Source organism: Halichondria panicea, chromosome 7 (genome assembly GCF_963675165.1).
Source record: "Halichondria panicea chromosome 7, odHalPani1.1, whole genome shotgun sequence".
Lineage (NCBI taxonomy): Eukaryota > Metazoa > Porifera > Demospongiae > Suberitida > Halichondriidae > Halichondria > Halichondria panicea.
Genome location: NC_087383.1, coordinates 2841357 through 2865369, shown reverse-complemented (window position 1 = coordinate 2865369; position 24013 = coordinate 2841357). Strand labels below are relative to the sequence as shown.

General features: G+C 43.2%; 3 protein-coding genes and 2 long non-coding RNA genes across 7 annotated transcripts in view; 2 read left to right on the top strand and 3 right to left on the bottom strand.

Annotated features, from left to right (window-relative positions):
- Positions 1–8014, bottom strand: part of LOC135339134 (NACHT, LRR and PYD domains-containing protein 12-like) — a 59701-nt gene extending 51687 nt beyond the window's left edge. The window contains exon 1 of the mRNA XM_064535272.1: positions 7912–8014. Within this exon, the coding sequence (XP_064391342.1) occupies positions 7912–7936 (25 nt within the window). The 5' untranslated portion in view covers positions 7937–8014. The remainder of the gene's footprint in view (positions 1–7911) is intronic.
- The window catches only part of LOC135339146 (NACHT, LRR and PYD domains-containing protein 5-like), a 98801-nt gene that overhangs the window by 74405 nt on the left and 383 nt on the right, over positions 1–24013 (bottom strand). The gene's annotated exons all lie outside the window — the stretch shown is intronic.
- LOC135339163 (NACHT, LRR and PYD domains-containing protein 3-like) lies at positions 4965–7307 on the bottom strand. The gene has a single exon (XM_064535308.1). It carries the CDS (start codon positions 7149–7151, stop codon positions 4995–4997), a length of 2157 nt encoding a protein of 718 aa, XP_064391378.1. The 5' UTR covers positions 7152–7307; the 3' UTR covers positions 4965–4994.
- Positions 14257–24013, top strand: part of LOC135339206 (uncharacterized) — a 60020-nt gene continuing 50263 nt past the window's right edge. The window contains exons 1-4 of one of the 3 annotated variants that reach the window (XR_010395901.1): positions 14258–14839; positions 14960–15920; positions 16712–17529; positions 20497–20581. This is a non-coding gene — a long non-coding RNA (uncharacterized LOC135339206). Of the gene's footprint in view, positions 14840–14959; positions 15921–16711; positions 17530–20496; positions 20582–24013 lie in introns of those variants that run through there. The other 2 variants (XR_010395903.1, XR_010395902.1) reach the window with 2 other exon arrangements.
- Positions 21409–22277, top strand: LOC135339241 (uncharacterized). Its single transcript, XR_010395952.1, has 2 exons — positions 21409–21780; positions 21974–22277. It is a non-coding gene; the product is annotated as an uncharacterized LOC135339241 (long non-coding RNA).

The window sequence follows — 24013 nt, the reverse complement described above, 5'->3', positions numbered from 1 at the left end:
TGTTAAGTGTGCTTAACACAAACATATAACTCGTACAGGGGGGGGGGGAGTTACAAGGTATGTTTCAAAATGACTTAGGTTCATTTGTGATTTTTATCTTTGACAGTTGTGGTGTAAAATAATCTGATACATAGATAGTACTTGTCTGTGGTTGTGGTAAATTGTGAGGAATTTTAATTTTGTTGGATCAATTGTGGTCAATGTTGTTTGGGAGTACCATAAGCATTCCAATCATAGAACCAGCCTCGGTTAGGACGCCCTCTTTCATTTTTTTTGGTACATTGTTTCTAGAATAATAAAAATTTTTTACTGGTTCTATAATGAGAACGATTACGGTAGATCTTTACCAAATGTGTATTGTGTTTTCTAGATTGGCAGTGAGAAGAAGTCCAGTCCTCTAGACAGTATCAGAGGGCCTCCCTCGTTCCTATACCACCCACAGAGGTGAGAGATACACATGTGCAGTGTTTAGTGTCCTTTAATCAAAATAGATCTACTACCGTATAGCGTGTATATTTCGAGGGTATAAATGTTCGCAGTTTTCGCGGATTGAGCCTGTACCACGAAAATTTATAATAGTAGGCGTGTTCAGTATTATGGATTCGAGGCTAACGGTGTGTAGGTACAGCTGCATGTTGATGTGCGCATGCGCCAAAAGGCTGGAACTCAGACCACGAAAATAAAATCCGCGAAATCCTTTGTAGAGGTCCATCCGCGAACATTTATACCCTCGAAATATACCCGCTATACGGTATTTGCTAAGCATTACTTTTTTTTGCTAGTGAGCTGCATTTCAGAGCATTTAGCAATTGATCATGTATATACTGTATGATCTATGCTCTGAATAGCCGATCTGATGGTGTACTGTGTGATTACACGTACGCTACTATCTCTTTATAATAGTTATTGCAACAACCCTGATAGCAGATGCCTATTTAATACCTAACTACAGTCCAACTTTAAGCTGACCTTTATCTCAAAGTGGGAGAATACCGTTAAATTTCATCGCCAGATTTTCAGTAGTTGACTGTACATGCACGTCACTATTGTATGTCGAGTATTCTCCACCTGGCAGCAACTTATTGATGTTCCCCTGAGTGAGACCATTCGAGGTCTAGAGGATGACCTGCTGAGGGAGTTGGAGGAGAAGCTGCTCGAGAGGTCTCAAATCATGGACCCAGGTGTCATGGCTGAGCTGGTGAGAGAATTGGAACTGGCCAACAGCAAGGCAGATGTGAGTTTAGCATGTACATGTATACACTCGGTGAATACTGTATAATTAATACATGTACAGTAGACTCTCGTTAATCCGGCCACCCTTGGGACAGTGCAACTTGGCCAGAAGAGCGCGGTAGTTTGCATTTCAGAAAATAGCCGCGGCTTAAAATCAACCTACCTCGAATATTAATGACTAATTTTGCGGTTTTGTCTCGAGGATAATAAATGAATCATTTCCTCTCTATTACAATGTAATCCCACAGCTGTGTTTGCTCACAAAACGGTTTACCTTTTTATAACTTTCATTGTAGTGTTCATGAGCATCCCGCTTCCTACCTCTCATTGTACACCCCAACCACTCCCCCCACACACAGTTTTTCTGCTAAACCATACCCAAAATGTATAATTATGTATAAAATTACTAGTTTGGGGCAGCAGGTATACAGAGTAGCGAGTTGGCCACATTTCAGGCCGTACTTCAGAGAGTCGGAATAGCGAGAGTCTACTGTACCTTTATTACTACTGTACCACTACCACAATGTTGTGATGGTTGTATCTGTATACCTGTGTGTGTGTACATGACCACCATGCAATCTACTACCCAGTCTGCTGTTCAAGAGAGACTTGTGATGGAGGAAGAGCTCAAGAAGGCACTGGATCGCTGTAAGGAGTTGGAGCAGAGCAGTGGACGGGGTGGACATATTCGAGTGCTACAAAGTAACGTGAGAAGGAAGAGTACTTGAAACAGGTGATACAGTGGTACAGTATACCGTACCGTACGTATAGCGTCCTGGGTAGAGTTTCCGTGGGCAAGCTAAACCTTGACGAATATTTATCACTCACGAAAACGTAGGCATGGTTGACCGGAACGCATGCAATGCAGTGAAGCAAAGGGAATTTTTACACACAAAATCACTGCTGCACCACGCCTACGTTTTTGTCTCGGATTTTTTATCCCACGAAAATGACCTGCTATACAGTATGTACTGATTAAGGCTTAGGCAAAATACACAATACATGATGCCGATTGTGTCTAGAGACTATTGTCCCCCATATAAAAGTTGCATTTCGGGTACTGTATTAGTTAATATTGATGCCACCTTATAGTGGGTAATTTTTGAGGGTCTCGCAGATTAGCCATTTTTGTAACTCTCAAAAAGTACCTACAAGTGCTAGAAGCCATCATTGCTTAGGACCACATGTTGTTTGCATAGCAACATTGTATGGTATTTTGTTGTTTTGTGGTAATGCAGTGAGCAAACAGCTGTACCACTACCACATGGTGGTTGTATTACCTGTGTGTGTGTGTGTACATGATCGACCACCATGCAATTTGAGTTTGCATGCAGCAAAAATGCAAAAATATTCATCATGATAATGTGTGTAGCTTTATGTTATGTAGCTTTGCACCTCCACCGAGGCATCAGCACCCGCAGTGCTTTCATTAATACATGTACCTGCAATTATATAACTACTGTACTACTACCACGATGTTGTGATGGTTGTATCTGTATACCTGTGTGTGTGTACATGACCACCATGCAATCTATTACCCAGTCTGCTGTTCAAGAGAGACTTGTGATGGAGGAAGAGCTCAAGAAGGCACTGGATCGCTGTGAGGAGTTGGAGCAGAGCAGTGTGCCGATGGGGTAGATATTTGAGTGCTACAAACAACAGGTGATAAAAGTGGTACAGTATACCTGTACAGATTATGGCCTACATTATGCACTGCATCTATGTACATTAAATTAGTACTGGACTAAATATTATTTGTTGGTAAAAAACGCCAAATCAGCAGAAAATTATTAACTTTCCATGATTATTGTCTGTTGGTTTAAGAGTTTATCGTGTTTTTCCTGTTCCTTTGCACAGTTTGAGGCTGAGAGTGCTGCCCTGTCAGTAATAAACCCGTACACTCGGACGCCTTCAAGAAGTTTAGGTATAAGAAATGTGATAACCAAAACTGAATTTGTAGTCAAATAGTTGAAAGTGTGTATGTACGAATGATGGTCATGTGATGATGCCATGTGTGTTTCTACCTTCTACTAAAGTATCGTATGATCTAAATTGCACATTACCTATTTTCGTTGCCATGCAGAGGGTATGAATATACATACACCCATTGTACCCCCCACAGAGAGTTCTTGCGAGCATCGACAGTGGACCCCCTGGACAGAAGGCTGGGTAGCGACAAGTACTCTGACGTGACCAAGCCAATCATCCATACATCAGCGTTCATGGAGATATGCTCCACCCACTCTGTGAGTCTCCGTATACTTGAGTAGCCGTTATACTAGCATACTTCTATTAAACAACATGATCATCATCACATGTGCCATTAATTGCTCTGGTACGTACTTTGTCCACTGTTTGACTGAAGCTCAGACTATACTACTAATCTAGACTTTAACAATTCCTCCAGTGTGAGGCTATTGACTTATTTTTATGCCCCAATCTTCATGCAGGGGCGTAGCAAGCAACTTTAAAGTGGTCAGGCCAACTTGCAATTAAAGGTCAGCTGCTTTTCTGCTATTGGAACTTTTGTACAGTGGTGAATTTTTACCTCAGAAAAGGTCATCACTTTTCCTCACCAAAACAGCATGCATGCGCATTATCACTCACAATATTTACGACCATTACCTACAGAGCTGCAAAAAGTGATTAGGCCAAAACCTGACCAGCCTGACCGCTTGCTTACGGCCTTGATCTTATGTGCAACGTTATGCTATAATTATGTGAACATTATTTCTTACTCGCCCAGGTTCAGGTTCGAAAGTATTGTGTTTGAGATCACGTCAAGCAGATAGAGAAGGTGGAGCTGGTCCTCCAGGTGAGGGTGTGTGTACAGGTAGAATTAATTTGGTAGGTACGTAAAGTGTTTAAGAAGTTTACTGCCTTGTGTCAGGTATAGTGTTGGTATGCTTGTACTGTGTATGTAAGTACATGTATTCATTTGTCTTACAAATACATGCATTCTTTGTCTTATACCAGTTGAAGTGTTTCACTGCCCTCTCTTCTCCCCACACAGGACCTCCTTCAGCTGCAAGACGAGGGCCTGGCTATCATGAAGATGTTTGGGAGGGCCAAAGTGAACGTTAATCTGCTCATCTTCCTATAAACAAAAATCGACAGAGCGTTAAATTGGATTTCCACTACATTCATTGACAGTTTTATACGTACAGTGCATGTGCTCTCTGTGACACTGTAGGGAGCATTGAATTTAAACCATCATTATTACTGTGCTGTATTGACCAATTCCAACTGATTTGTTTTTAGGTAATTGTTATGTAATGTGCCGACATACTTCTAGTCTTCTGTACACTAACTGTTTTGTAAATTGTCCTAGTAATATAATTATTGTCAAAAGTAAATCATGTCGAGATTAGCCTCGATCCCGGCCCAGGCCGCACTTCTCTTGAAAGCCTGTGAAGGAGGCTAGCTAGGTGGAGATTATAGCATTATTACAATAGTGTATTCAGTTACATACATACAGCTAGTGCATGACATGCTCTCCGTGTCAGTAGGAAGCATTGGATTCACTCGTCACCATCTGTACATGTGCTATAATTATATTGACCAATGATAGAGATTAGATGCATAACACAACAAATTAATTAACATTTATTAATTAATTAATAACAACAATAATCATAATATAATTATAACTAAACATTAATTATTAATAATAATCAATTAATTATAAATTAATAATCTAATGAATACACAATTAATAATCAATCAATTAATAAACATAATTAATCTCGGGTAAACAACAATTAATACACATTAATCTCGGGTAGTCCATTTCTCTTCCTCTCTTTGTTAGCGTCCCTGAATACTGTCTTGATACAGGATATTAGGTGGTCGGGTATGTACAATCGTGTCAGTTCAGAGCAGTGGGTGGTTAGATGTCTGGCAAGCGTCTTCATTCCATCTTCTGTTATTGAGTAATTACCATAAATCCACAGTGTTTCAATCTTGTTGATCAGTCCAGTTGATAGCTCCTCGATACTCTGATCAGTCAGTTCACAGTCATCCAAGTCCAATCTTCTCAGAGTCTTATTGACTGCAAGTCCAGCAGCAATGTGACGACAGCTAGTCACTGTGTTATCAGACAAATCAAGATATTCGAGGGAATTGTTTGTATTCAGAAGTTGATAGAGGGCAGCTCCATTGTCGTCTGATATTGTTAGTGAGCAATTGCGCAGGTTCAGTGTCTTTAATGATGTGTTCGTTGACAAGGCCTCACAGAGTGTGCTAAGTCCACTGTTGCCAATGGCATTAAAAGGTAAATTCAATCCAGATATTGAACTAGTGTTCTCGATAATCTCAGCGATGTGTATCCCTGCTGTAGGAATATCATTATTAGAGTTGGGACACTTGGAGAGTCCTCGGGCCAGAAATTTGCAGCCTTGGTCACCAATAGAGCAATTGTTGAGGCTAAGTGTGAATACATTACTGGAAGCTGATGCGAAATATCCAACAGAGAGGCAGTCAATAGGATTCATTGTAGTGTAATCAAGATATAGATTGTGATTAAGAAGATTAGCCACAAACACACACAGTGACGAGTCTTCAGCTTCGTACAAACAATTGATGAGGGACAACAAAAGGGGCTTCGGCTCACCATACTCTTTCTCTTTCTCCTTTTTGACAACCTTTCTGACCAGATCAAAAACAGTGGCTGGAACTGGACACAAGAATCGAGGTAGCAAACTGAGGATTGGTCTACTAGTACTCAGTTTGGTGATACCAGCATAAAACTGGAAGACTGCACTGAATCGAGGACTACCAAACAGCTTCTGGAATACAGAAATTTGTTGCTTGGGAGACATGAGAGAGATGTGGATTGCTGCTAGTAGCTCTTGAATAGACAGGTGGAGAAAACAGTAGTAAACCAGATGACCATCGCTAATGATACTGGGAACAGTTTGTAATAGTCCAACGTATGAAATTTCCTTCGTAATGCGAAAAGCGGCCAAATCATTGTCAGTAAATGTTGCTTTGTTTTTTTTGATCCCATGATATGCAAGTTGACACATTTGTACGGTCTCTGTTCTGATTTCCGAGGGCAGTGAGTCTGGGGATGTGATGTCTCCCACTGGAGTGGTCTTCCCCAACCTATCCTGGAGGTATCTCTTGAGAGAGCTTTGGACAACTGATATGAATATCCCGTGGTTGGATGTGGGGAGTGAGTGGTTATCAGAAAGAAAGCAATTAACGACAATGGAAGCATTGAGGGGGAGGTAGCAGCTACCTTCTACCACAGGGTTCTCTCGAATTCTCTCCAGTAGAGTCTGCACAGCTTGTGAGTCACCATTCAGACACTCGGTAAAATACTGTTCTAGTTGATGTGGAGTGAACCCCAACACTTCCACCCTGGACGATACACGTGGGTGGAGCTTAGCTGAAGACGACGGGCGAGATGTTACAATGACGGCGGATTTATGTAGCGGACTTTCTTGTGCAAAGCCTGGTTCAACTAGTTTGGTGATGATCGAGTCTCCATGGAGGTCAGAAGGAAGCTCGTCCCACCCGTCCAGCACCCACAGTACACCTTTGCCATCAGTTTCTAAAATTTCATCTCCAATCTGGCTTGCGTGTGTTGATTTCCTACAAGGGAGAAGGTCTTCTATTTTCTTGGCTTCTCTAACAAGTGGATCTCTCAGTCTCACGAGGATTGCAATATCGAACTCTTGGAACAGTTTTCCCTCTGCCCACTCCTGACAGATGTGTAGAGCAAGGGTGCTCTTGCCAGAGCCGGGAGCTCCTTCAATCAACACAAAGTTTCGTCTATTTCCAATCTCAGAGAAAATGTTAGTCAAGTTAACCGGAGTTTTTTGAAGTAAAATATCGTCGATTTTTCCTGTGATTGATAGCCTAACAAATTCATCGTCGATTCTTCCTCTCTGTATTTTCTCCTTCTGAATCATTGCCAGTTTGAAGACTTTGTTTGTTGGAACAGGAGGCCATTGTGTGGCTGATGTGGATACTCGTGCTCTGTAGCGACTTTGTAGGTAGTCCCTGTACGAGGACAGCTTGTGGTTCAGCAGGACCCTCTCTCGGGAGGGGGGACACGAGGTGGTGGAGTCTGGGGAAACAAAACAATAGGTGAGTACCATTCCTGGTGATAGTTAATAGAGAATTGTATGTGTAACAATAGCAATTAAGTTGAAAGTCCCTTATTTGGTTGCAATCACTCCCACAACGTATGGTACCACAATGACCACATGCACTCTCACATGACAGACTCACATTTGTCAGACAAGTACTTGCACACTCGAACAGCAACGTCTTCTTTGAGCAGGGAGAGTATGATGAGTAGCAGAGCTTGGAAAGTGGCGTCTTGTCCGTTGGTCAGAATCCAGAATTTCAAAGCCAGCAACATTCCTGCCAGAGTGCCATCTACATATGCTCTAGTCCTCACGTCAGTTTGCTCTCCAGGTGAGAGCTCCAATTTTTCAAGATAGCCTTTGTGAACATTGTCGAAACATGCTGCTAACTCGGGTAGATCTGGTTCCTTTATTGCTGTATTGAGCTGCTCATCAGTCAGTTTCATTTCTGTCTTCAGATCGTCAATTGTGAGCTCTGAAATAGATAGCAAGCACACAAGGTTAGCAATCACCAATGAGGGTTTTATGCTTTAGCAATCATTGGGTTTATCCTTTATAGGAAACATGACAGTCTTTATACCTTGGTTCTGCTCTTTAGTGGCCATTCCAGCAAATAAATCTGTGCCTTGCAGCTAGCTCTCTCTGAAATATATTGGGTGTGTTGTTGTTTTTGCATGACTTGCAAAAAAAGTGGGTGTATCTCAGATATCTAAGACTGAGATACACCCACTTTTTTGCATTTAATACCACACCCACCAAAGACATTTGAGACAAAACCTCCAAAAGAACGGCGGATGATTCATGAGACTAGGTACTGGCATGCGCAAGGAACACGTGGTCAGGCAGTCAGTGAAAGAACAAACAAATTAGAAAACTTCTCTTCCCTATAATTCTCAAGATTTCCCTTGCTGATCTATCCTGTAATTCTCTATAAGAAGATGACCACTACCTCCTCGAGCACATCCTCAACTGGAACACCGCCGATCAGTTCCACCAACCCGACGACAACTCCGACAACTCTCAACACCATGATTGCCAATTCTGTCCAGGCAGCCCTCGGCGCGGTGTTACCAACGATCATCACCGCAATGGACCAGCGGATTCAGGCAGCAGTCCAACAACACAGCCCCACAGCCGGCCCCTCATCAGTCTCACCATCAGTCCCACCCTCAATCCCAACCATCTCTGCTTCCGGCTCGGGTACCCCACGGAGTCCCACCTCAGGCCCTGTTGTCAGCACCGGAACAGCAGGTATGTCAAGTACCTCACTAGCACATGTTCCCCTCGTATCCACTAGTGCCCCCCGTACTCAAATCCGCATGAGCCTCCCCACATTACCGACGATACCAAGCATTATTCCTATACGGTCAATGTAGGCCAGAATGCCATCCCCATTCCCGACAAACTATCTAAAAAATCGGAAAAAGGGGAATTTATCGAACTAGCTGAGTTCTTACCCGACTCGTTCGGGGGTACCTCAAACGATACGGGTGAGAAACCCAGAAGAAAGCGCAGGGTTGCCAACATATTACATAAAAACCTCTGCTCTACGTTTTACAAATAAATGCTAGGTCTACAATCAATCAAGACACAGAACTAGATCTAGCTATGGCGACGTGCTTCTGCTGCCCCAAACCTCGCTACAAACGGCTGGTTGATGGGCTCTTCCCAGAGTACCCTCAAACACCCACACGTACCTGTGTCTGCTAATATAGACAAGCTGCTCTTCTTTGTTCAAACCTCCCCTGACCATCTGGACAATATTGGAGAGTACCTCGCTCTGAGACTGTGTCAGAGCCTGCAAAAGAGAGAGAAACGGGTTAGACGACTATTTCAGAGACGTACCTGTACAGTACAATGTCGACATGTCATGTATAGCTAGGAAAATTTATCGACCATCCCCGTACCTCCGGAACAGAAAATGGTGTACCGTATATCTTCTAATTTATCGGACAGGAAAAAATAATTATTTTGGAAATTGTCCGGGTATAATTGGAACAGATTTTTATAGAGCATGCGAAGTGTCCGGAATAATTAGAACAAGCAAGCAGCTGCATGCGAGCTAGCTAAGTTTAATAGAACAGGGTACGACTGAATAGTTGCACAAGCTATCTAAAACTAGCTACTCAAAGCTATCTAACTGCAGCGCTCTAAGTCTTACTTGCCGTCTGTGAATGATAACTCGGTATTGTCCGGATATTTAGAACAAATGTAATATTAAAGTACTGGAGTTTCCGTTGTATTAGAACAACGAAAATTGCCCAAAAGAGTGTCTGGGTAATTAGAAGTGTCCGATAAATTAGAAGATATACGGTATATATGTGGCTGGGAACTTTAAATGTTATATCTATGATACAACTATAGTATCCAATGGCTTTCTCACAAACGTGGTACAAAATACCATTTTCATGCCTCTCCCTCCCCCCAGGCATGTGAGTGTGGCTCTGCAAGTGACGGAGAAGCTGCTGTCAGCCTGTGACTCACGAAAGCTCCAGTTGATTGTGGATAGCTACCTGGATATACTGCATAATATGCTGGAAACTAGCAACACAGAACTGCATGTCATGGCCACCAATTCGGTGAGTAGGGAGTGGGTGTGGGTGTGTGGTGTGTGTGGGTGTGAGTAGAGTGTGTGTCTGTGATAGTGCCGAGAGTGAACGTGTGTGTATGTGTGTGGGTGTGAGTAGCGAGTGTAAGTGTGAGAGTGCGGAAAGTGAACATGCATGTATATGTGTGGGTGTGTGTAGTGGGTGTGGAGGGGGTATGCCATTAGCCAGGAGTGAGTGTGTGAAGTGAACTTGTTTATACAACACATTGACCCTTCCTCCGCACACACACAGTTTGTGAAGTTTGCCGAGCGAGAGGAAGGGAACACCCCCTACCACAGACAGTACGACGTCCTCATCCACCGCTTTGCCTCTCTTAGCCTCACCAAGAATGTCGACGACGCCGATAAATATCACGAGTATGTGCCCATTTACTGTTTTGAAATGAGTTTGAGTGGCCACAGGTCGAAGTGTTAGGTGTCATATTTTAACTGTACCGCCCTTAGGGTGCTCTGCCACATGCATAACTTGTGATCACATTGCTTTCATCACCAACTCCACCCCTCCCCACTACACCTCACACAGGACGCGGATGGCTGGGTTGCAAGGGCTGAGGGGAGTGATAAAGAAGATTGGTCGGCAAGACAACCTCCAGATGAACATTTGGGACCTTGATCACATGAACAAGATAGTGCCGCCCTTCCTCTTCAATATGCACAGTCACAGTGTCGCCCAGTCAAGGTATACTGTCTAGGATAGTCACTACAATTTGCTTCAGTTCTACTCCTGAAGCACTGGCTAATACACATACTTCAATGAGCTACATACATGTACCAGAAACATTGATAGCCTCAGTCTGTATCAAACTTACCTATTGATGGCCTTAGATAATTATATGCAGTGTGTGCCCATAGTAACCCCCCTCCCACTCTGACAGAGAGATCCAGCCTGTTGTGGAGGAGGGGGACAGTCTGGGAGGGTACTCTCAGGATAGTCTCACTGAGCTCATAACTTTTGCCGGACTCTCTCACATCGACAGTGTCCTCAAGCCAATACTGCAGTAAGTCATTCAATGCCTCGTGTGCGTAGGTGCTACTTGTAGGCAAGGTGGTTTCCCTAATGTGCATGTATACAGTGTACGTACGTAGGTGTTACAACACTGTACTTGTAGGCAAGGTGGTTTCCCTAATAGGTGTAACTTAAATGGAACTGCATTCAGCAGGAATTCATTTAGCCTCCTTCACCGGCCTTTGAAAGAAGGCCTGCTATCGACTGCTTGCGCATGCGCCAAATAAATATTCCTATAATACTGGATACATCAGAGAAAATATCCTAAAAGTCATACACAGAGCTATATAGCTAGCTAGCTAGAGACAGAGCTGTGTAGGTTTGTTGTACTGCTATTTTCTTCTGATAGAATCAGTAGCAGTAGTATAGTAGACTTTCACCAAGTTAGTGTTAAATGGGCGTGGCCTGTCCATATAGCTTTTATCAGCCGTCACTCCTTTCAGACAATCGTCATCCACACTGTTGCAGGCTGTGAGTCTTTTGTTAACATAGCAGGCTAAGGGTAGCTATCAGAGAATGCTATCCGATGGGCTAGAAACCTTCAATCGAACTTTCTATCTACTTCTTTCAATCCACTTCCTTTCGTTGTGATGTCATAGTTTTACTGAGCATAAACGATGTTATCCAAAGCCCCCAGATATCGGGGGGATATTAGGGCATGCGCAAGCAGTCGATACCAGGCCTACTTCCCTAGTGGGAAGTGCGGCCTGGGATCGAGGCTAGAGTTCATTAGGATTCTTAATTAACTCCTGATGTTAGTAAAGTGCTATGACCTATTGTGCAATGTTGTCTCAGCAGGTCTAGTACCATGACAACCATTGTCTCATATCCTGTGTATATACCGTATAGCGGGTATATTTCGAGGGTATAAATGTTCGCGGTTTTCGCGGATTGAGCCTCTACCGCGAAAATTTTTACCCACGAAAATTTATATCTTTATTGAATAGTAGGCGTGTTCAGTATTATTGACCTCACCTATCGACAATAAGAGGTGCCTCACCGTTATAGGCTAGGCCTGGATTCGAGGCTAACGGTGTGGTGGTAACAGCTGCATGTTGATGTGCGCATGCGCCAAAAGGCTGGAACTCAGACCACGAAAATAAAATCCGCGAAATCCTTTGTAATGGTCCATCCGCGAAAATTTATACCCTCGAAATATACCCGCTATACGGTAGTAGCACTCCATTGCTCCCCTTATAGACACTTTGACCTAAACAAACTATGGATATCAGACAAGGAATTCACAGCTGGTGTGTACATCATCGTCGTGGAAGCCATGCAGGTACACGTATATACATGTACTGGTGGCCAACTTGGAAACGGTTCTCCCCATAGTGTATTATTATTAGTGCACCATGCCAAGGGCGTATACAGAGAAGAGGGCATGCAACTCTCGCCCTATTCTCAGATCATCCGACTTTGTATTGAGCTATTTTTAGAACTGCCCACAAAAACGCCCACGCGTAACCTTTGACCGCACAAGGTGTATTTTTTATATCTGTGCTAGCTAGCTAGCTTGATTGCAGCATAGTAAAACTAGTTCTCAGCAGCAGTATGGCTCGTACTAGCAGTGTCAAAGGCAAAGAGGCAAACCATCCAACAGTTGCAACTCCAAGAAGATGAAACCTAGGTACAATAAACCTGTCTTCCTGAGTCTCTGGTACTTCTTAACAATGCGCCCAGCACTTAACTTCCTGCTCGAAGGGGTTGTATTGGAACTGGCTGGACTAGGACTGGTCATGACACTTCTCTAAAATAATACTGCACTGTTCATGTTATGTTAGCTAGCTAGCAAAGGCAGCTCTGATGTACACACCCATAATTATAACTCCGTAAACAGCACTGCCCACTTGTTCACGTCCGTATACTGAATTCTATTTTTAGCATATCCGGTCTCTGATACGAAGTCGGATGAGTACGTAGGGTAGGGTACATAGTGAGTTGCATGCCCTCTTCTCTGTATACGCCCTTGATCATGCTTGATACTTATGGTCGTGTACGGTCGACTGTAAATTCTGACTTGACTGTCCATAACGTAACATTGATAGCTTTCAGGTCCAACATACTCCGTCACTTTCTGAACAAGATTGTTTATTCAAGCATTTCAATTGTTCCCTCCAGTGTCTACTTACAGTGTAGACATGTACCCCCCAGTGTACATTATCTTATCCCCCCACAGCCCCCCAGTGTACATTATCTTATCCCCCCACAGCCCCCCAGGGTACAGTATCTAACACGTACCCCTACAGCCCTCTAGTGTACATTATCCACTGTACACGTACCCCCATAGAGACAGGATCGGTACAAGGCCGTCCAGTCGCTGGTGGACCACCTTGGATGCCTATTATGCTTTTGAGCACTGCCCCAAATTCAGCCTATTATGCTTGTGGAAAGAACCTATTATGCCCTACATTCAGTATTTCGTAACCAAAAATTATATCTTGATATAATTATACGTACCCCTACAGCCTCCCAGTGTACATTATCCACTTACATGTACCCCCCACAGCCTCCCAGTGTACATTATCCACTTACGTGTGCCCCCACAGCCTCCCAGTGTACATTATCCACTTACATGTACCCCCCACAGCCTCCCAGTGTACATTATCCACTTACATGTGCCCCCACAGCCCCCAGTGTACATTATCCACTTACATGTACCCCCCACAGCCTCCCAGTGTACATTATCCACTTACATGTGCCCCCACAGCCCCCAGTGTACATTATCCACTTACATGTGCCCCCACAGCCCCCAGTGTACATTATCCACTTACATGTACCCCCACAGCCCCCAGTGTACATTATCCACTTACATGTGCCCCCACAGCCTCCCAGTGTACATTATCCACTTACATGTGCCCCCACAGCCCCCAGTGTACATTATCCACTTACATGTACCCCCCACAGCCTCCCAGTGTACATTATCCACTTACATGTGCCCCCACAGCCCCCAGTGTACATTATCCACTTACATGTGCCCCCACAGCCCCCAGTGTACATTATCCACTTACATGTGCCCCCACAGCCCCCAGTGTACATTATCCACTTACATGTACCCCCACAGCCCCCAGTGTACATTATCCACTTACATGTACCCCCCACAGCCCGAGTCCCTCAGGGTACATTATCTTAAATGTACCTCCCCCACAGCCCCCCTGTGTACATTATCCACTATACACGTACCCCCACAGAGACAGGATCGGTACAAGGCCGTCCAGTCGCTGGTGGACCACCTGGATGCCAGGGTGAAGGAGTCCTGGGAGACCAAACAGGGGATCCTCGGCACACTCTCTAAGTGTGTTGCCGTGGCAGCAGACAGCTCTCTAGGTGAGTCTCCATGGTAGAGTACTTGTATGGTTTCAACACTATTTTGGGGCCATTTTCTAAAGAAGGCTATACGCATTTATTCTTCATACGCAGATGCTTTCATAGCTGTTATTAAAGTTTGTACATGACATTGTATGTTTTGACACTGGCTTAACCCTTTCCCCGCTTTAGCCGACTATAGTCAGCATGGCTACTGATAAATTTCAAAAAATCATTGTGCACACTGTGTTGGAGCTATGCACACGCTGCAAGTACCAGCACATGCGCATTGAGCTGCTCTTCCACGTGGTATTTTTAATATTTTGCTTAGAGGTACGGTTCGATCAGAATTGTCGAAAGAAAAGTGACCGTTTTATAATTGCTACAGGATCTTCGTAGTACAACCTCAGGGAGGTTCTAGGGAAGCTAGAGAGTGAGAATATCGATGCTTATGGCCTTGTAGAGTGAGAGGACAGTGACTGAGATCATAGCTAGGTAGGAAGCTTCCTTTCAGAGGTCAAACTAAAAAGAAAGAGCCTGAGAATCCTGAGGAAGACGCACTTGAGGTGGACCATCTTCCTGAACCTGGTAAGTCACTATAGAGTAGCATTTGTATAGTCTTGATAGCTTCACTATAGGTTTGTTTAGGCTAGTAAGTACAACAGTGGACATCATGAGCCACCATTGAACTTGTAAACCTGTGTGTAGGTGAAGAAAATATTTCCCGGGAAAAGGGCGTCTGCCGATAGAACCTCAAATACAAGTTTCTGCAGATCATGATTGAGTCCTGAGTGAGCCATGTCACCATGAGAACATTCTGAACACTTATATCATGTGTTCAGTCACTTCGTAACATCATACAATATTGTTTGTGTACATAATTGTGAATTTTTGTTAACAATTGTTATTTGTGGGGTGGTGGTTGTTTGCTAGGCAACGATGATGAGTCCATGCATGCGACAGGTCCGGTCTACCTGTGGAACTTTGTTACAAGTGTTTTTAATATACGGTTCATGAGTTATAAATTTTTTAAACAAAATATGCAAATATTCACTTTTAATTAAAGCAGGGAAAGGGTTAATCTTTATAATTATACGTACCGTATTACTAGAATATTTTTCTGGTGAAAAACCTTTTCGAATGAGCCAAATCAGCAGAAAATGTGACCCTTTGCGATCTAACTATTGCGTTCTGGCAAGGATCGTGTGTATTTACTAGTAATAATTTAGGTTTTGCAGATATTATTGTTGCGAATTGATCAACCCTCGCAAAATTCGCAAATGTTTGATGCTCGCAAAACATTCTAGTAATACGGTAGTATGGTTTAATTCCACGCTTTAAATCGGCATACATGTATTTACATTACTTAGCTTGTGTCCACTCATGCAGGTCCGTCTGTACTGGATATATTCCGTACACTGGTCCGCCACCTCCGTATCTCCATAGAAACTGTTTCAGAAAGCCCCTCCGACCTCACGTCCTCTCTGACCTTTCAGCAATCCATCACTATCACTGTGGGGGAGTTTGCAGGAGTCCTTCCCGACTATCATAAGCCAGATATACTGGGGCTCATCAACTCTTATGTACCCGTGGCCTCAGGGGGTCTTGATAGCGGAGCCACCACTGGACTGTCTGTACATCCTCTGGCACCTCAGGACACTCAAAACAGGTGAGAATTGTAATTATAAAGCTGTTGCTTCATTTAGCTATTTGTGTACATGTATGTGTTTAGTTTCCTGTCATAAACACTGTTTGTACATGTACGTGTTCTATGATTCTGGTGCCTTTGTGAATCCTGTTTATAGCAGTAACCTTTGAGTAGACTATGATATTATGTTATACTTATTGTCCATACATCAGAATTTATGGCAGTAAACCTCCGAGGACGAGGGTGAAGCTCCGAGGCCAAGGATGGTTTACGTTTGCCATAAATTCAAATGTAGTGGACAGTAAGTGTTATATACCCACTTTAATGAAAAGTACTTGTTACCTAAGCTACCTTACCTTGGATACAACAATAGCTAACTGTCTCAAAAACTATTGAGGCAAAAAGGTTGTGCGTATAGCTTTTAGCCAGTGCTAAGCTTCTAGCTCTACGCACTAACTTGTCAATGTCCAAGCAGTGAGCCCCACCCGGCCATCCTCCAGCCTTCCTGGTGTTTAGTGAGCCCCACCCATCTGTCCTGCCTTTGTCAACAAGTGTCTAGCTTCTTTTTGGCTGTGTAGATCTAGTATAAAATCAGTGCGCCCTCAAGGCAAGGGAGTTTATGAGGAATGTGCTCCAGGCCAAGGGCTGGGGTTTATGGTAGTTAAACCCCAGCCAGTTGCTATGATACAGACCCCAAGTGGGGAATATTATAGAGGATGATCTGCTTATAATTATGTGACCATGCACAATAGACTGCGTGCATTACTAAGTGTTTAAGCTTCTATAATTGTATTCTCTCCTTTATTATGCAGCCCCACGTTGACTACCTCCCTGGTCAAGTGTTTGAGGGCAGTGGCTGACACCTGTCACGCATCAGTGCTGGAGACCGCGTTCCCAGGGCAACTGTTTGCCTCCCTCGTCCAATTGCTCCTCATACGAGAACCCAGCACACAGTTGGATGTGGCCCTACTCTGGCATCGTCTCGTAGATCACCATGCCAACAAGGACAAGATTCCTCTCAACACGTGCGTATGTGTGCGTGCGTGCGTACCTTGCTATGTTCAGTGTGCATTTGAGGCATACTAGACTTTGTTTGTCAGTTATACAGGTCCATATGAGCTTTTGTCTTAGCTTTCACTACATGTATTTATACAATCATGTGCAGTGCATACAGCTACATGTATGTGTATTTATACCCTCCTCTTGTGCAGTGATTGGGTGAGTCTGGAGGCTGTAGGGCTCTCACTGGGTTTGGTTTTGAAAAGATTCCTCTCTAAAACAGTCAACTCTCTCTTCACCAATCTCCTGGAACTGGCCAAAGCTCTCTGCACTAGCCCTGCTAACACACTCGCTTTCTACCAACTCGTATTTCTCCTGACACTGGAATTCTCTTATCAAGGGGCTCTCAGATATACTGGTCTTCCTACACCAGCTGCAAGAGTTTGCTGTGAAGGAGAAAGGCCTTGAGGCACATCACAGAGTGGTGCTACATGCTACAGTGGCGGGTGTGCTGCATCTAGCGTCCAAGATTAGTCGAAACGAGGTACTCAAGACGACACACATCGATGGAGTGATTGCTAAGAGAAGGGAGACAGCTCCAAAGGCTATAGTGGGACATTCTTCTAGAGGGGTGAGTGTGTGTGTATGGGGGGGGCAGTCTTCTAAAGGGTGAGCAGGGTAAGCAGGGTGTCATCAAGGGCGTATACAGAGAAGAGGGCATGCAACTCGCCCTATTCTCAGAATCATCCGACTTCGTATTGAGCTATTTTTAGAACTGCCCACAAAAACGCCCACGCGTAACCTTTGACCGCACAAGGTAAATCAAAGTCTTTTTTATATCTGTATAAGCTAGCTCGATTGCAGCATAGTAAAACTAGTTCTCAGCAGCAGTATGGCTCGTACTAGCAGTGTCAAAGGCAAAGGCAAACCATCCAACAGTTGCAACTCCAAGAAGATGAAACCTAGGTACAATAAACCTGTCTTCCTGAGTCTCTGGTACTTCTTAACAATGCGCCCAGCACTTAACTTCCCGCTCGTAGGGGTTGTCTTGGACCTGGCTGGACTAGGACTGGTCATGACACTTCTCTAAAATAATACGATATCCCCCTCTAGCTCCAATCCTCCCCCTAAAATTTACATTTAGGTACTAGTCGGAGTTCATAGCTGGAAATTTTACATACTAACAGCAAGAGTTCATGATAAAGGTCTATTATGAACTCTCTTGCTAACAGTTGACCTTTTTTTTTAGCAAAATTTTTTAGTCACTTTTCTTATTACTCTCTCTATTTCAAAATCCTATATGACACCCTGGTGAGTATGGGGCAGTCTTGCACATGTGTGGGGGACGGTAGTGATGATGCCCATGCATGATAATACACAGCACTGACTACATGTGTGGGTGTTCATCTAGATACATATTCAAATGACTTGAGGTGCAGAGTGTTGCTACACTACTTAAGCAAACCAAGTAAGAGAATTAATGTACATCAGCAAAAGTATTGTAAAAGAATAGAGCATTTGTTCGGGAGAAGTGGAGATGTCGAGCCAAAATAGCAAAGGCATGGTCCTCATCCTATGCTGAATCCGTAAAACAGTGCTACAGATACTCTTTGAAAATCTAGGCACTTACTTAGGAGAAGTTCAAGCAAAGATACACATACATTTGTACATAATTATGAAGCTTGTGGGTATATCATAATCATGATCAGCTTTGTTTTGTGGTTTAGTGGTGTGAGTACTCACTTCAACATTCAACTTTGAATGATTCAACCTACTGTATATGGTCCCACTATGTACGTGCACTGCCTATATATGGTCCCACTATGTACATGCACTGCCTATGGTCCCACTATGTACATGCACTGCCTATGGTCCCACTATGTACATGTACATGCACTGCTTATGGTCCCACTATGTACATGCACTGCCTATGGTCCCACTATGTACATGCACTGCCTATGGTCCCACTATGTACATGCACTGCCTATGGTCCCACTATGTACATGCACTGCTTATGGCCCCACTATGTACATGCACTGCTTATGGTCCCACTATGTACATGCACTGCCTATGGTCCCACTATGTACATGCACTGCCTATGGTCCCACTATGTACATGCACTGCTTATGGTCCCACTATGTACATGCACTGCCTATGGTCCCACTATGTACATGCACTGCTTATGGTCCCACTATGTACATGCACTGCCTATGGTCCCACTATGTACATGTACATGCACTGCTTATGGTCCCACTATGTACATGCACTGCCTATGGCCCCACTATGTACATGCACTGCTTATGGTCCCATTATGTACATGCACTGCCTATGGTCCCACTATGTACATGCACTGCCTATGGTCCCACTATGTACATGCTTATGGTCCCACTATGTACATGCTTATGGTCCCACTATGTACGTGCACTGCCTATGGTCCCACTATGTACGTGCACTGCCTATGGTCCCACTATGTACATGCATTGCTTATGGTCCCACTATGTACGTGCACTGCCTATGGTCCCACTTTGTACGTGCACTGCCTATGGTCCCACTTTGTACGTGCACTGCTTATGGTCCCACTATGTACGTGCACTGCCTATGGTCCCACTATGTACGTGCACTGCTTATGGCCCCACTATGTACGTGCACTGCCTATGGTCCCACTATGTACGTGCACTGCCTATGGTCCCACTATGTACGTGCACTGCCTATGGTCCCCACTATGTACGTGCACTGCCTATGGTCCCACTATGTACGTGCACTCCCTATGGTCCCACTATATACATGCACTGCCTATGGCCCCACTATGTACGTGCACTGCCTATGGTCCCACTATGTACATGCACTGCTTATGGTCCCACTATGTACACGCACTGCCTATGGTCCCACTATGTACATGCACTGTTTGATGTCCTTTGCAGTACTTCGTACTAACAGTTTCTTCAGCCTTCACACTGCTTTCCATACATTCAGTGAACGGTTAGTAGCTACATGTATATCATATCTGCTGGTATATGCAAGCTAGTCCCCGCCCATTCTCCATTTCAGATCCTCACCATAATTTGTATGTGAGTTTCCATATATACCACCAAGAGTAGATCGTGAGAGCATTTACTATAATATTAATACCACCTTATAGCGGGTAATTTTTGAGGGTCTCGCAGATTAGCCATTTTTGTAACCCTCAAAAAGTACCCATTTAACATACAAGTGCTAGAAGCCATCATTGCTTAGGACCACATGTTGTTTGCATAGCAACATTGTATGGTATTTTGTTGTTTTGTGGTAATGCAGTCAGCAAACAGCTGTACCACTACCACATGGTGGTTGTATTACCTGTGTGTGTGTGTGTACATGATCGACCACCATGCAATTTGAGTTTGCATGCAGCAAAAATGCAAAAATATTCATCATGATAATGTGTGTAGCTTTATGTTATGTAGCTTTGCACCTCCACCGAGGCATCAGCACCCGCGGTGCTTTCATTAATACATGTACCTGCAATTATATAACTACTGTACCACTACCACGATGCTGTGATGGTTGTATCTGTATACCTGTGTGTGTGTACATGACCACCATGCAATCTATTACCCAGTCTGCTGTGCAAGAGAGACTTGTGATGGAGGAAGAGCTCAAGAAGGCACTAGATCGCTGTACGGAGTTGGAGCAGAGCAGTGTGCCGATGGGGTAGATATTTGAGTGCTACAAACAACAGGTGATAAAAGTGGTACAGCATACCTGTACAGATTATGGCCTACATTATGCACTGCATCTATGTACATTAAATTAGTACTGGACTGACTAGATATTATTTGTTGGTGAAAAACGCCAAATCAGCATCGTTAACTTTCCATGATTATTGTCTGGTTATATCTGTTGATTTAAGAGTTTATCGTGTTTTTCCTGTTCCTTTGCACAGTTTGAGGCTGAGAGTGCTGCCCTGTCAGTAATGAACCCGTACACTCGGACGCCTTCAAGAAGTTTAGGTATAAGAAATGTGATAACCAAAACTGAATTTGTAGTCAAATAGTTGAAAGTGTGTATGTACGAATGATGGTCATGTGATGATGCCATGTGTGTTCTACTAAAGTATCGTATGATCTAAATTGCACATTAGCTATTTTCGTTGCCATGCATAGGGTATGAATATATACATACACTCATTGTACCCCCCACAGAGAGTTCTTGCGAGCATCGACAGTGGACCCCCTGGACAGAAGGCTGGGTATCAACAAGTACTCTGACGTGACCAAGCCAATCATCCATACATCAGTGTCCATGGAGATATGCTCCACCCACTCTGTGAGTCTCCGTATACTTGAGTGAGAGTAGCCATTATACTAGCATACTTTTATTAAACAACATGATAATCATCACATGTGCCATTAATTGCTCTGGTACGTACTTTGTCCACTGTTTGACTGAAGCTCAGACTCTACTACTAATCTAGACTTTAACAATTCCTCCAGTGTGAGGCTATTAACTTATTTTTATGCCCCAATCTTCATGCAGGGGCGTAGCAAGCAACTTTAAAGTAAGTGGTCAGGCCAACTTGATTAAAGGTCAGCTGCTTTTCTACTATTGGAACTTTTGCATACAGTGGTGAATTTTTTACCTAAGAAAAAGGTCATCACTTTTCCTCACCAAAACAGTATGCGCATTATCACTTACAATATTTACGACCATTACCTACCCAGCTGCTAAAGTGGTTAGGCCAAAACCTGACCAGCCTGACCGCTTGCTACGACCTTGATCTTATGTGCAACGTTATGCTATAATTATGTGAAAACATTATTTCTTACTCGTCCAGGTTCAGGTTCGGAAATGTTGTGTTTGAGATCGCATCAGGCAGATAGAGAAGGTGGAGCTGGTCCTCCAGGTGAGGGTGTGTGTACAGGTAGATGGTAGGTACGTAAAGTGTTTAAGAAGTTTACTGCCTTGTGTCAGGTATAGTGTTGGTATGCTTGTACGGTGTATGTAAGTACATGTATTCATTTGTCTTACAAATACATGCATTCTTTGTCTTATACACCAGTTGAAGTGTTTCACTGCCCTCTCTTCTCCCCACACAGGACCTCCTTCAGCTGCAATACAAGGGCCTGGCAATCATGAAGATGTTTGGGAGGGCCAAAGTGAACGTTAATCTGCTCATCTTTCTCATGAACAATAATTGACAGAGCGTTAAATTGGATTTTCCATTAGCAAAGTGCATGTATTCATTGACTATTCACAGCAGTGCATGAATTATTTATATCATCTGCATGTACTATTGACACGTTATTAACGACCTAATGTTCCAACATAATATACTATATATTATTATAGTACGTACTTTGCTACTTTTCTCAAATTGTCATTTATTATAATGTGATATAATTATGGCAGAAAATAAAATCGATTATCAAAAAGTAATTAAAATCATGGTAAGAATGCAACCACATTAAATCTCAGGCAGTCCATTTCTCTTCCTCTCTTTGTTAGTGTCCCTGAATACTGTCTCGATACAGAATATTAATTAGGTGGTCGGGTATCACCAATAGTGTCAGTTAGCACAGGGAAAATATTTAAATTTCCTGCTACAGTGCTGCTACAGTGCAGCCCATAAAATCTGCACATTTCCTGAAAAATGGCAGGTGTCCTGCAAGTGTCCTGCAACCTACTTACAAAGGATAGTGCAACGTTTCCTGTATAGTTTCCGTTACTATTCCTGAAGAAGTTCAGAACATGTGTAAGATTCATACAGGAAAGTCTACAGGAAATTTTGTACTATCCTGAAAGTATAGGAAATTTAGATATTTTTCCTGTGTAGATGTCTGGCAAGCGTCTTCATTCCATCTTCTGTTCCATCATAAATGTGCAGTGTTTCAATCTTGTTGATCAGTCCAGTTGATAGCTCCTCGATACTCTGATCAGTCAGTTTACAGTTACTCAAGTCCAATCTTCTCAGAGTCTTATTGGCTGCAAGTCCAGCAGCAATGTGACGACAGTTAGTCAATGTGTTTACCAGACAAATTAAGACATTCGAGGGAATTGTTTGTATTCAGAAGTTGATAGAGGGCAGCTCCATTGACAGCTCCAGCTTTTCAAGATAATCATCAGTGTTATCGAAACATGCTGCTAACTCGGGTAGATCTGGTTCTTGTATTGCTGTATTGAGCTGCTCATCAGTCAGTTTCATTTCTGTCTTCAGATCGTCAATTGTGAGCTCTGAAATAGATAGCAAGCACACAAGGTTAGCAATCACCAATGAGGGTTTTATGCTTTAGCAATCATTGGGTTTATCCTTTATAGGAAACATTACAGTCTTTATACCTTGGTTCTGCTCTTTAGTGGCCATTCCAGCAAATAAATCTGTGCCTTGCAGCTAGCTCTCTCAGAAATATAACGGAATTTAATCAGAAGGATTAAATGTGGTTAACAGGTGACATACAGATACCATAGATGATACAGTACTGACGTTTCACATCCACGTCAGTACTGTATCATCTATGGTTTTACGTGTAATAATTATGTTATTGTAGAATAAAATATAATAGTTGTCAAAAGTACATGCAATGGTCGAGATTAAATGCATACACATTAATCTCAGGTAGTCCATTTCTCTTCCTTTCTTTGTTAGCGTCCCTGAATACTGTCTCGATACAGGATCTTAGGTGTCTGGGTATGTACAATCGTGTCAGTTCAGAGCAGTGGGTGGTTAGATGTCTGGCAAGCGTCTTCATTCCATCTTCTGTTATTCGGCCGTATCAATGCAGGGAAGTATGTCAGGAATTGTAATGGCTTCTCTAACGAGGGGATCTCTTAGTTTCACGAGGATTGCAATATCGAGCTCTTGGAACAGTTTCCCCTTTGCCCAGTCCTGACAGATGTGTAGAGCAAGGGTGCTCTTGCCAGAGCCGGGAGCTCCTTCAATCAACACAAAGTTTCGTCTATCTCTAATCTCAGAGAAAATGTTTATCAAGTCAACCGGAGTTTTTTGAAGTAAAATATCGTCAATTTTTCCTGTGATTGATAGTCTAAAAAATTCATCGTCAATTCTGCCTCTCTGTATTTTCTCCTTCTGAATCATGGCCAGTTTGAAAATTGTTTTTGTTGAGACGGGAGGCCATTGT

What these genes read in the sequence shown, in the direction of transcription:
- LOC135339163 (XM_064535308.1), bottom strand. Translation starts at nt 7,151, where the DNA reads ATGATTCAGAAGGAGAAAATACAGAGAGGAAGAATCGACGATGAATTT.